This window comes from Trachinotus anak, unplaced genomic scaffold (genome assembly GCF_046630095.1).
Source record: "Trachinotus anak isolate AG129_WGS33_773 ecotype Australia unplaced genomic scaffold, CSIRO_AGI_Tana_v1 ptg000024l, whole genome shotgun sequence".
NCBI classification, from domain to species: Eukaryota; Metazoa; Chordata; class Actinopteri; order Carangiformes; family Carangidae; genus Trachinotus; species Trachinotus anak.
In genome coordinates this window covers 9726914-9741322 of record NW_027273875.1, presented here as the reverse complement: position 1 = coordinate 9741322, position 14409 = coordinate 9726914, and the positions used below count along the sequence as shown (strand labels likewise).

The 14409-nt window shown below is 40.4% G+C and overlaps 1 protein-coding gene across 2 annotated transcripts in view; it reads left to right on the top strand.

Annotated features, from left to right (window-relative positions):
- LOC139607890 (roundabout homolog 2-like) overlaps positions 1–14409 on the top strand; it is an 81538-nt gene that overhangs the window by 53205 nt on the left and 13924 nt on the right. For both annotated transcript variants that reach the window (XM_071461205.1, XM_071461204.1), the window contains 8 exons: positions 264–469; positions 3602–3683; positions 3810–3975; positions 4336–4502; positions 4588–4709; positions 6882–7113; positions 12804–12928; positions 13028–13199. In XM_071461205.1, coding sequence (XP_071317306.1) covers positions 264–469; positions 3602–3683; positions 3810–3975; positions 4336–4502; positions 4588–4709; positions 6882–7113; positions 12804–12928; positions 13028–13199 — 1272 coding nt within the window. The remainder of the gene's footprint in view (positions 1–263; positions 470–3601; positions 3684–3809; positions 3976–4335; positions 4503–4587; positions 4710–6881; positions 7114–12803; positions 12929–13027; positions 13200–14409) is intronic.

Below are 14409 nucleotides of genomic sequence, written 5' to 3'. Positions count from 1 at the left end.
GTGGAAAAGGCTCGCAAAGCAGTCACTTCCTCTCACAACAAATCCATCAGATTGAACCCTAACATATTGGGCCTGCAATCTCTAATGCAATTACTGCAATCACAAATTAACACCTTGTGATAAGGTCATGTTTTTTTTTTTGGTTTTTTTGTATTTGTTTTTCTTTCTTTTTTTCTTTTTTTATGCCAAGTCCATGACGTAAAAATTACACTGCTAGGAATGTATTCCAATAATAACACCTGTTCCTTGATTATTATCCTCAGCCCTGAAAGACCGCCCACCACCAATCATCCGGCAGGGCCCATCCAACCAAACACAGGCATTGGGAGGCGTGACCCTTCTCAGGTGTCAGGCATCTGGGGAGCCAGAGCCCACAGTCTCCTGGCGAAAGAACGGGGCCAGTCTGCTTGGAAAAGACCCACGTTTTTCCCTGCTTGACCATGGAAGCCTTCAGATCCAGAGTACCAGAGTGGGTTGCAGTGGATTACAGAGAGATGTCTATCCATAGGAGTTAGCATGTGGGGTTGTACACATAGCATTAGGTAGCACAGTGGACTACCACTGAAGGATGAATGTGCCTTGCTGAGCTCTGGGAACATAGCACCATTGCAAGGCAGACAAACAACCAGACTGTAAACAAGCCTGCATGTTTTAAACATGTATGGTCATCTGACTCATGTTCATTGCCTCATTAGATCCTATTTTTTAACAAGCAGCTGTGTTCACAGATCTTAGCAATTAACTGGAGTGGTGGATGGTGAGTACAGGCTTATTACCCATGGCAATGATGGCCAAAAGCACAAAAATAACACCAACAAATATTGAAATGAACCCAAAAACTTTGACTAACTGATCCAGGGCTGAACTACATGATAACAAGCATCCTACTAAGGAACATAATCTTTGACCAAGAGTCCCTTCCTTTTTGCTATACCTGAACAAGTGAGTGGTTTTATCAAGATCCCTGTATTAATTAATTTAAAAAAAGAATTATTTAATAACCTTTGAGAGGATGTTCTAAACCAAACAGAAAATCTGTTGACTCTCCTGTAGATGTGTACCTGCAAATAATCATACTGTGCATGCATTTCACATTCTACAAGTTATACATCTATTCAATACCATGAACTTTTTATTCTTCATAGGACTCCTAATGTCTTTGTTGCACTATTTCTATTACCCACCTTTGACTGCACATTTATTGTACATTCAGTGCGTAGAGATAGACACAAAGGGTCAAACACACGTGTCTAGAGTTGGAGTTTTTCGTATTTTTACATCACGTCCATCTATTGCATGCAGAAGAGGAAAGAGAAATCCTCTCATCTGGCACCTGATGTCAGCTGAATGTAATTCAAATGGACAAGTTCATTCAGGTTGCTTTTAAAAGATGAATAGTGAGTATTGACTTTTATAAGTCGTTAAACGCTGCAATTTAGTCTGAATCTCTGAGGCAGCAGTTAGAGTCAAGGACTCTAGGACAGGGACCAGTAAGCAGAGTTTAAAGGGGGTTATATAATGGAGGAACCGCAATATACAGTGTCCTGTCAGAGCGTCAAAGTGCTCTCTGTGTCACCCTCTCTCTTGAGAGATACAGAGCACAGTTGTGAGTGACTCCTAAGGCGCTGCCGATATGAAATGGATTGTCATATCTCTTATTTCCTGCGTCAGCACTAGTGATGATAATGTTGATGGCTCTTGGAATGGGGGTTGACTATTATTGGAGAAAATCAATTAAGAAAATTAATGTAAGCTCTTACTGGGCTCATTGTTTTTCATTGGCTGGTGTTAGAATTTCATCTCATCCACTCTCAGGCTTTTCTCAAGCCAAATGCAGGCCAGTGGAGGTTAATGCATTTTTACTGTACTACTAGCTGTGAACCTCCTTCAAAAGCCCGGACTGACGCAAGAGCTTGTAGAAACCACCTGGGATCAGAGTTACAAAGGCTATTGGCTTCAGTCAAACACAGCAAAAGAGCACAGCCTAAAAGCTGTATTAATTGTATTATTTGGATGAGCAGAGACAATCTTTATAGGCCGGGTTCGTAGAAACGTCATGGCCTCTTTGATTTTGAAAATTACTTTGCTGTTCTTCAGGTTCTGTGCTTAATAATAATGCATAAGGTAATACAAGAACATACCAAGTCTCAGCTTTGAGCAGGTTTACATCAAATAACTGTGTGGGAGATATAATCTTTTAACACATACTGCCCAAACTTTGTGGGTTCAAAATGTGTTGTAAAGATACACATGAAGTCAAACAAACTCATACTATTTCATAGTTTTTGGCAAGTCTTTTGCATTCAATGACTGCCTGAAGTCTTTGACCCATATACATCACGAGACACTTTGTATCTTCCCTGGTGATGGTCTCACTGCAGACACTTTCGGCTCTTGCTTGCTGTGGTGTCACTCAGCCTTTAGTTTGATCTTCAGCAAGTGGACTGCAACTCAAGGACGCTTGAGGATATTCAAGCCTTTAGTCAAACATATTCCACCTCCTCACCATGAAAAGTTATTTGGCTGCTTTGGCCATATGTTGAGAATCGTCCTGCTGAATGATGAAATGCTCTGTAATGATGATGCATTTAGGTGCATTCATCCTGCTGCTTCCGGCAGCTGCGAAGTCATCAATAAATGCCAATATTGCCCATACTATTGACAGCCATGAGCCAAAACCGAACCAGCACCATGCTTGACAGATAAGGTGGTGGTTTTGGGTCCTTTTTTTCTCCACACTTTCCTCTTTCCATCATTTTGATTTGATTTTTGTTACATTAGTTCATTTAACTGTGTTCCAGCTTCTTTTTTGGATGTTTTTTTGTGAACTATAACCTGGCCTGTCTGTTTTTTAAGGTCTACCAGGGTGTTTGCAACTTGTGGTGAATCCTCTAGGGTTCAGGTCATGAAGTCCTCTCTTTATACAGCTACATCCTGGAGAGCATTACTGACTTGCTGTGCAAACAGTCTTTTTCTTCACCACACAAATGATTTTCTGCTCATCCAAAAGGCTTGTGTTCTTCGATTTACAAGGTTATTGCCATTTTCGAATTTTAGTTTTCTAGCACTTTAGAATGTCCATATACCTTTGATATCTCCGTGATAGATAGCTTTTTTTTTTTGAGCCTCATTATTATCTTCTTCCCTTGCACGGTCACCTTATTATTCCTCATATTGACAGACAACCCGACCTCAATCTAATTAGCATGTCTTAACTCTTAATCAACAACACACAGCTGCCCAAGAAACATTTAGTGGCCAATTACTTTTGAACCCTTGCACTTAGGGCACTATGTGTTAAAAGGGCAATATCTAACACACAGGTCTTTCAATATTGATGTAAACCTACTCAAATTATAGCTTAGGCTTGGCACTTTAATTTAGTATTCATTATTTCATTTCAAGTTGAATATGCTGAAGCGCCTAGCCTGAAGGACAAAAATGAAAATGCAGCTGTCCAAATACTTAACTTTAACTGTTTTACAGTGGCACTCACACTTGGATTTTTAGTTGTTTTGGTTATATTGAAGTTATCATACTGCCATACTGTCACAGGGTTTGGTTGAACACTAATGATAATGAAATAATCTGTCTTCCTTAGATATCTGATTCTGGGTTGTACACCTGTGTAGCCACCAGCTCCAGTGGAGAAACATCATGGAGTGCCTTCCTGGATGTCAGAGGTCTGCTTCAATACACAGAATTCACATGAAAAATGATCACAAATTTTGTTGAAGCACAAAATATCTCAATATCCTTGGCCTTTTCAGGTATTCATTTTTGTCTCTCTACGTTTCTTCCTTTGTCAGACTCCACTGACCTTGTAGACTTCATGTCTCACAATGCAACAGCCCTCCCAGGGCCGCCCTCCAAGCCAGAGGTCACTGATGTTACCAAGAGCAGTATCTCGTTGTCATGGGAACCTGGGCCAGAGGCGGGCTCCCCAGTGTCCTCCTATGTCATTGAGGCCTTTGGGTATGTCTGTGACCTATGGCCTCAAGCTACGTTTAGTGACCCCAAACTTTCATGGCAGTAACAGATGTGGGTGTTTCTGTGGGCATTCAAGCAAGTCAGGCCAGTCTCAAGCAGAATATTCTGAATGGGTTATCTCTTACAGTTACTCTTACAATGAATTAGAATGAAATATGTTTTGATATTTAAATGCTTATTATTTGGAAACTGAAAGCGCACTTTAATCAGAAAATGATTCTCCCAGTCCCAGCGATGCTCCCAGCCATTAGGAATACAGGCCATCAGTGTTGCCCCCAATAAACTGTTTCTGCTATAGTAATAAAAAGGTTCTTCCTAACTGATTAGATTCATTCTTTTTCACAGTCAGTCAGTGAGTAACAGCTGGCAGACGGTGGCAGACCACGTGAAGACCACCGAGTACACAGTCAAGGACCTACGACCCAATACTGTCTACCTGTTCATCATCAGGGCAGTCAATGCTCAAGGGCTCGGGGACCCAAGCCCCATGTCTGAGCCTGTTCGGACACAAGGTACAGAAATGAATATGTATTGTTAGAGAACCTAAGTGATAAGCATCACTATTCTACTCTAACTGTCTGGCGTCCTCTCTCCCAGACATTAGTCCCACGGCACAGGGAGTTGACCACCGTCGTGTGCAGAAGGAGCTGGGGGATGTGGTGGTCAGTATGCATAACCCCGTGGTCCTTAGCTCCACTTCAGTGCAGGTCACATGGACTGTGAGTACTTGTACCATTTGAATATTTTTAGTGGTTTATAGTAGTTGTGTTACTGTTACCTTCAGCAGCCAAACAAATCTTGTCTAAGCTTGTTTGAGAACTTTTAATCTGGCATGTCACTGTGTTTTGGATTAGTTGGCGCACACACACACACAGACACACGCATACTTGTACTTCTATCTTTGTGAGGACACTCATTGACATAATGCATTCCCTAGCCCCTTACCCTAACCTTAACCATCACAACTGAGTGCCTAACCCTAACCCTAGGTTCTTTACCTAACCTAACCAAAACCTAATTCTACCATAACTCTAAAACCAAGCCTTAACCCTCAAAATGTGATTTGAAGGTGTCTCAAAAAGTGAGGACCGCCCAAAATGTCCTCACTTTCCCAAAATGTCCTCACTCTGTTCGTAAAATGCTCTTTTTGGTCCTTACTATGTAGCAAGTACAAGTACACACACACACACACACACAGTAAACATTACAGGATGGCTGCACATTCATAGACTGAACAGCTGGTGCTCCATTAGTTTAGAATGGTTTGAGGTGATGCAGGAATCAAGACTAATGTTCCTATTCAGGACAAATACATCACCATTAGGTGCTACATGTGTCACTTCTGGAGTCAGTTTGCAGTCAGCCCTTTATCTGGGAAATGTTATTCCTGTCTGTTGGCAAGGTGTCCCTGCTGCCAGCTGCTGCAGGTTAATGACACACCTAGAATGGATTTACACTAGTCTGCTATTTCATGCTTGTCAGTACAACTATGGACTGTAATGCTGCTATTAGCTTGACACAGTGACAGGTTAAACCTGCATTTGCGGTCCTTCTGAATGGGACCATAGATGACCTGGCTCCATTTGTGGGAAGGACACTTATTCACTGTCCAATGCACACAGAACAAAGTTTCTATTTGTCAATCAAATACTCACTAAATGTCAGGTCATAAAACAGAGATGCTGATAAGTTGTAGCCATTATCCCCATTCCAGATATCATATCAAACTCAAACTTAATCCTGGCCTATATACTCACAATCTACACACTTCCTGTCAGACTCTATTCACTGCTGAGTGGGCTTTTCTTAGAGATTCCTATAAGACTGTCAAAAGGCAATAATACAAATTCCTCCTGTTTTGAGAAATAATGGATAGGTCTATGGAAAATTTCTAACTAATGTATATATATATATATATATATATATACACTAAAAACAGGGTTTGTACAAGACACCATACAGTTAAGGTATTGATGTAACTCTGCAATGATATTTTGTACGACATTTTTGTTGTTACATCAGCAGCCTAATGATACTGTCATACTGAAGAATGTGCATGGCATTGCAAATGTATGTGCAAAATTAACCTTGTTATGTTTGATATTAGAAAGGCAGGTATGATTTTACAAGAGGCTGTCACACTGAATGGCAGGGAAAGTGTGCAAGAGATATACTGCAGGTCTTGAATAACTGTGCGACCGTCTTTTAAGACAATAGGAAAGTGAGCACAGTGGAGGGTAATTTATTTTGATTCATGGTCTCAACCATAAATTCTATTTCTAGTAAGGAATGGGAACAAATATGCGGATGGAGCTACTTCATCTGTTTATAAGGCTTTTAGATGCACAAATCATTTTGTTAATGAAAGCGAGAGAGAGAGAGAGAGAGAGAGAGAGAGAGAGAGAGAAAGAGAGAGAGAGAAGAAGAGAGATCCATCCTGATATATTTTGACTGGTCTGACGAAAAACAGCTACTTTATATCACTTGTAAAAGCTTTTTCTTGCTACTGTCCCTGTTAACAAGCCATTAGTATGAGTTGTATCTGTTACATATTTTACTGTTCCCTTGAATTGCACTAGCAAAAATGAAAATGAAAAAAATAAATAAAGGTGAAAATATTCAGACTTTTTTGATCCAGTATTCTGAGTCTAGACTGTGCTGAAGGTGTCTGACTCCGGGGTGCTGCTCAGCTTCGGCAAATACCCTCCAACACTCCTCATATGGTTTCTTGCTTCTCTGCTGCTAATGAAACTGTATGATTAACTAAGCGTGCATTGTCACAGACCGAGGGCACAAACTGAATGCTGATCCACAGCTCCAAAGCAGTTTACTCACAGATGTATGATGTCTTCATCCCTCTCTCTCGCTCTCTCATTCTCCTCTCCTCTCAGGTGGAGAATCCATCCCAGTTTATTCAAGGCTACCGTGTTCTTTACCGACAAACATCAGGGCTGCCCTCCCCAGGGCCTTGGGAGATACAGGACTTGAAGGTTGCCTCAGAGAGGGACATAACTCTCTCTGGTCTGAAGAAAGGCATCGTCTATGAGATTAAAGTGCGGCCATACTTCAACGAGTTCCAGGGTGCAGACAGTGAATCCATGACAGCGCGCACCATGGAAGAAGGTGAGTGACAAATTTGCAGTTCTGACAAAAATCTATTTGTCTACTGACTTTGTGTTGCAAGAAACGCAAGATTTAGTTACTTATGCATGAGCAGATGCTCTTGTGTAAATGATTCTACCTACTTTTATATTTAGCTGCCGCTGGTAATGGCTTCATGGGTAGATAGTAATGGATAATGGCATTTCAAGTACACCCACCCACACACGCATACCGCTGCAGTGCCACGTCCCCTGTGTGTGAAAACAGGTCTCCCAGACAGCACAGTGGGGGTCCGTGACAAGCCCAGGCCTCTGTGGGTTGGTGGGCAGAGGGGGGAGGGCAGAAACAGTCTCCCCTGACATAAGCTCAGCTCTCTCTCTGCTCCTCTGTGGACCCCTGCTGCCATGTCTCCGTCACATACCAACCAGACCTCTGTAATGTGACCCCCCTGCACTAAGACACACATACGGTCTCAATCTCTAATGAGCTTTACTGGTGATAACACTTCTAGTCCTCCTATTGTGCCAGTCAATTAATCAGCTACTGATTCTGAAGGTTAACTGTTTGTGGCACAAATTAATGTAACATACCATTATTTGTGGCATATTTTATTTGTAAAATGGACAACTGACAGTACAGCTGGATTAATTAATTGTAGCCTTCACACAGACACTGTTAGTGTTAAAAAATTGTGTCAAACTCATACACGATTCACATATTTTTACATGTTACATCGTTATGTCCAAGTTTCATTGCGGAGAATGTCCATAAATCTGCTTAAAGGTCACAGAAAAGATGTTCCTTATAACTCCAGAATTTGCATGAAAAAAAAAAAAATCAGTTTGCAATTAACCCACTGATAGTGTCTGTACATCAGTGGGCTAATTGCAAACAGGAACTGCTTACAGCTAATTTGGTTAAAGCTAATAACTAAAAGCCTTTAAATAGAGCACATCAGAGTGACCATAGTTGAATCCTATGGAAACCAACCCAAAGTCCATTCACTAGCTTTGTCTGGAGCTTTCAACCACATGGTCTTTATCAGTGGAGAGATTTTGTTTATCATCAGCATTGACTTGGATTTGTTGATGTGCTTGCTAAGTAGCTGTTATAATTTCATCCACAGAATTAAGAGTTTGTGTCTGTATTGGCTAATAGATCATTCATGATAGTTCATTCTTCAACTTGGAAACAGAAATTAGATGATCCCAATTTAAAGTGATAGTTTAGGTTATTTGACAAGGGGTTGTTTGAGGTTAGTGCATTGCAGTAGATTTGGATCGAAGCCCTCTCAGTTTTGAGTAGGAGACACGAGTTGCAACACAGAAGCTGAGCAATGTGCTGCTGTGGACAAGGAAATATGCAAAAATATGTCTTAGTCACTTAAAAAAGATGTGCACTGAAAAAAAAAAACAGTTGAAGTGCATGTTTTATTTTGAATATTGTCACCACTTTATCTTGCTGTCAAACAGCCCTTTTCTTTGGATCTCCATTTTCTCTACTGTTAAAGTAGTGTATTACTACACACAGCGCACATTGTATAATGATGCAGATCAGCTGTTTAAGTCAGAAAGAGTTAAGTGTAGGTATGCTTGTGCATAGGAAAATGTAGTGAAAATATTCAAAATAAAGCATACACTTAAACTCATATTGCTTGTTTCAGTGGACATTTTTTTAAAAAGTGGCTAAAACACATTTTGCAGATGACCACGTCCACAGCAGCATATCACTCAGCTTCTGTGCCAGTGCTACCAGCTGCTTGAGGGCACAACTCTCAATCTACTGTAAGTAATATACTGACTATGTATAAGTACCTCTCACAACCCCACACCACATAACCCAAACTATCACTTTGCACAATAGCTTTTTATGTAAGTTACCAACCCTTTCCTAGAAGTGCTAGGGAAGACATCTTAACAGCTACTGAGTTCTCATGGCAACAGATCCAACTTGAGCTCCACCTACTGATGTGATCAGAGCAAGCCAGCAGTCACTGAAATGGGACTGTTTATGTCAACCTACAATTTTCAAGATCCAGAATGAACTTCCATTCTTAATTGGCAAAAGTTGTGTTGTGCCTGCTGGACGGGCAGAGGGGGGGCCTCTTCATGCTACTGCATTCAGGTGCTAAAACAGCTGGACTGTGTGGAACATGGCTTGTATTGAGAGCAAGTCATGATGAGGCCATTAATGTAAAGGAAAACTGTAGCCCACAGCATCAGTGTCTAATGATGGGAGGATTACAGTGCTGCATCTTCCTCCCAGTAAGACGATAAAGAAGGATAATGAACAGGGGATGCAACTGATGGAGAAAGCGAAACTCACCACACTGGAGTCCAATTAAAATGGCCACACAGGATCACTGGAGGTTTTTGCAGGCTGGGGCACATGTTCCAGTTACTTGGGGTCCTGCAGACAAGGCATCATGGGAAAAACTGTCTTGATCCACCAATACTTTAGAATGTGGAAATATGCTGCTCTGCAGAATTATGAGAAAAACATTCATTATCCCTCAAAGGTAGATTGGGAATGTGCCACTGCCTTTGTAAACACCTTGCAGGGGGCATCTTAAGGGTCTCTGAGGTCAGAACAGCTGATGGTTCCCACTGCAGATGGGGGGGAAACTGTGTATCAAGATTAATGATACTCACATCCCTTCGATGAGTTGTCTGTGTGACCAATGTGGCCAGCAGCAGTATACTCTGTGACGTCACCACCATCGCTGTCATCCATAGGATGCTCAGGCTTTCCACCACTGCTGATGTGAATCAAAGGAAATGCTATAGTGTGCTTCAGTCTCTGGCAGGTGTAGCTGTGGAGATATTACGAGACCAGGGCAGGGACCATCCTGCGTGTTCTTTATCCTACTACTTTTTTTTATAACACATGTACAGTATTATATGGGGACAGGTTTGTTGACATAGAAATGTTTGCTAATTCTGGAACTGATTAGCTTAATTATGTTTGTTTAAATGCATAACTGTGAGAAAAAATAAAACGTTCCCTCAGACACTGGAAGCATTAATTTATTTAAATAACTCTCCATCTACTGTGTTGGTCAGTCGTATTAGTCATATTATTAAGAACATACTCTTTGACCTTTTCTGCTGTTGTGAGCATTTGTCCTAATGCTATCCTGAGTCATTACTGGTATCGTAGCCATTATTCATCCTCAGGGATTCCTCATCATACATACGGAAATTGCAGACCTACACTTAATGCTTTCTGTCTTCTCCTAATGTAAATCTTTGACTGACTGGACAAGCTCCATCAGTTTGCTGAAACAGCACCACTGAAATTACATTTTGAAAACTGGAGCTTACTTGCTTGATGGTACACTGACATCAGCTAAACAATGTATATAGTTTTAAGTTAAACATCCTCTTTGTCATGACCATAGTGTGAAAAACTATGTGAAACTGCATGAATATTTTAGTGGTCAGTAAGTTTCCTCTCCCAATATGCTGCGGCATTTTATTAATTTCTACACACACTATGTAACAGCTGCTAATATAATATGCTTTCTTCTGGAATATTAAAATTATAGTCATCAGGAGTCCTGCACATTTACTTTTTTTTTTTTTTTTTTTGCTGGAACTGTTTGCAGCAGTGGACTGTGTTCTGGATATATCACAGTAGTGTTTGACAAAACATTGGAACATTCAAAACAATCACTTAAATGCAGTATAACCACTAATTAATATAAGATTTGAACTGCCAGTGCTCAAATAATGTTGTATTTTCTTTTTCTTCATTTTTTTATGTATATCAAAATTCAGTATATTGGTAGCTTTTAGCCCAAGCCCACGGATTGTGGTGAGAGCCCAGATGTCCAATTTCCGCTGCTGAACATTTTCTCATTTCAAGCCACGGCTGTTATTCTGCAGTCATGTGCTAGTGCAAAAGTCCAACATCTGGAGTTCGCAGATTATAAACTGACAATTAGCAACTTCAATTAGCTGAAGTTTTGCTCTATCAGATCTTTTTGTTTGTGATTTAATTTTGAGCCACAGAACCACACGATATTTGGCCCTCATAATTTAAGGAGTTAATGTTATTTATGTCTATGCTATCATAAGTATAGGATATTTCATATTAAGCTGGCCTGTCACTAAACAACTGACTTCACTTTTTTCAGATTAGAATCATCACCATATTGTGACAGTACATCTGTGAGACTTGGTTGAACAGCAATTGTTTCAGAAAGTCGATAACAGCCTAAATGGCTGAATATAGATACCCTCAGACTAGGTTGAGTGAGTTTGTAAAATATAATAAAAAATAAATTGCATTGCACATGGTTGATTTAATTCCTTTGTACTGCCAGACTGTCAAATATTTTGCTGATGTGCTGTATCTGTTTAGAGCCTCTATTTGAAGCATGAGTTAAATCATTTGTGGGGTTTTGTTTAAAAACAAATAAAAAATAAAAAAAAAAGAAGAAAAAAAACATGACTGTATGAGTTACCTTAGCCAGATCTTGAGTGCTATCCAGATGTCAGAAAACTGGCAGAGGTCTGTCTCAGGACTGGCAAAGACACTCTTTATTATACTTCTAATATGGCCTGGCTTCATTAGATCGTATCCAGCAATACATGCAATATGAACATGGCTCACTATTGCCTTGTATGAGACACAGTGCACATGTTTATTGCATTTTCTCATCAGCCATTGGCAGAACCAAGTCCATCTGGATAATTTAAGTCATAGTATCCTTGTTCCTCTCTAGCCAGGTGGCAAGCAAGACAACCGTCATAGCCCACCTGCTCTGGCTGTTCTGCATTCCTGTGGCATCCATGGCCTTGCTTACATGGATCCACTGTAGATAACATTATTATTTTGCAGCTCCTTAATTGGATTCAGAGTGGTTATTTCATCCACTCAGTCAGAGCATAATGATGGTTTTAATGGGAATCAAGAGAAACTATGTGCCCAGAGCGGTTGTGCGGTCCATTCAGCGGGAGATGATGATTTTCTCAGTTGCATAGATATGGTGTTTGTCTCCTGCTGTCTGCAGTCTCTTTAAATCTCTGATCTGTCCATGCAGGTTGTCAGGCCAGTTTGGTGCACTTTGAAAAAAGACCCATTCTGGTAAGGGTTTGAATTTGGTTCCGTGAAGCCTAGCTCTATATTTCTGTCCACAAACCATCTCAAAACCCTTATTAGAGGACATTACAGTAGACTGACCATTTTCATATCATCAAGATATGCAAAATTGAATACACCTACTGCAGAAGCATTTACAATGGTGGTACTCCGTTATGGAAGCGATGTTGGTTCCTGGGCCCAGCCATTTTTTTCTTGGCAGAGGAAATTCCACTCATATCTAAACTTTCTGCTCCCTGGTCATCATTTCTGTAATTAAGAAATTACCTATGATGCCAGTAATATAATGCTATCTTAAATTCAGTATAATGAAAGAATTGTTCATGCATTCCAGTGCATCCCAGTTATGCAAAAGAAAAAAAAAACCCTTACCATTATGAAATTAAATTGAAATGGAGTGCTCTGGTGGCCATCTGCTACATTGGCTTAGAAAATACCTTGTTGTATCGCTTGCAGTATGAATTGAGGTAGTGGGTGAGACAAATCCTACTTTGACATAAAAAACAAGAGGCCCACCCTTATCTGTTAAACCATTTTATTCTTTTTTTCTTTTTCTTGTATGTTTCCTGTGTTTCTTTAATACTTTCACCCCCTTGACCCATCAGCACCCAGTGCACCTCCGCAGCAAGTGACAGTGTTGACAGTGGGGAGCCATAACAGCACATCCATCAGCGTGTCATGGGACCCTCCTCCCTCCGACCAACAGAACGGCATCATCCAGGAGTACAAGGTAGAATCAAACCCTGATACACTATACCAACCTGAATGTTTTAGTAATGTCCTGTATCAGCTACCAATGAATTCTGTCTGTCATGTCTACCTTTGTCAGATCTGGTGTTTGGCCAACGAAACTCGGTTTCATGTCAATAAGTCTGTGGATGCAACCATCCGTTCAGTGGTTGTCGGGGGTCTGCAGACTGGAGTGCAGTACCGTGTAGAGGTGGCTGCAGGCACCAGTGCAGGAGTGGGGGTCAGGAGCAAACCCCAGCTCATCATCTTGGGTAATCCACTCACACACACACACCGAACCTAGAGTCAAATGAAATGACCTCATAATAGGGACCTAGGTCTCCATCACAGATTGGGGGGTCTGGAAAAATGATTTATCAATTTATCGCACTTGAAGAAAGAAGATTGCACTTTACAACACAGACGTCTAGTGAGAAATCAATAGCAGTTCATTAAGTGCAGAGTCTGGTAACACAGTGCCAAGTACTGTTAGCCATATCAATAATCCTCTTCAATATGTGGGCAGCTGGTGCTAACAAAGTAGACAATGTTTTTGTAGGAGCTTATCAGCCTATCACATCTTATCAAATAGCTAAAGGATGCTTGGAGGATATAAGCCCAGAATCAATATGGGAGCCCAGGCCAGATGCTCTTCATCTATGACTTTTGACTGATAATAACACCCTTAACGCACAGAGAAAGGGAAACACAGGCATGTGGACTGAAGCTTAATGATGGGGGGAGTTTCCTGCTGGAGACTGTGAATCTAATTTCACAGCACAGTAGCCGCAACAGAAAATCAAACTCTGTCAGAGCTGCTCTGTCAATCTCGTGTCTTGCAGCTCAAGTTGATAAGTGCACTGCTGAATTGATTAACTCTGCCGACATATTGGATGCACTGATGCTGTTTTTTTTTTTGTTTTTTTTGTTTTTTTTTAACCACGGTTGCCCTGTGTGTTGTTTTTTCATTTATTCATGGCCTCATCTTTTGGCTGTGTCTGTGGTCCAAGTGGCTTGATGTTTGATATAGAATATTCCATACTGTCTTGATTCTCTTTTTAAAGTACATATTTGGAAATTAAAATTGATCTTTTGCTTTTATTGAAAATATCCTTTTTTCCCCCTTAATTTAGCAGCTGTGAATTTACAAGAATAGACATTAATAATAACAAAAATGTGGAAAAAATGCTGTGGTGTGAAACTGGGTTGTACAATTAGACAAACCCTACTGATGATGTTTTGTTTTTGTTGTTTCATTCACGTTGCCCTCTTCATGATTTTTTATTTATTATTTTATTATTTTATTTATTTTGGTACCGTTTGAGATGTGCCTTGCTCAAAGCTGAGGACCATAAAAGTAAAAGTGATGTTTTTCATTTTTATCCTAAATGATTTTTATGCAAAGCGATTACTGAAACACAGTCATTTGTCATTTGCACATAGTTACATTGACATTTAACCATTCATTTGTTTCTTTCCTGT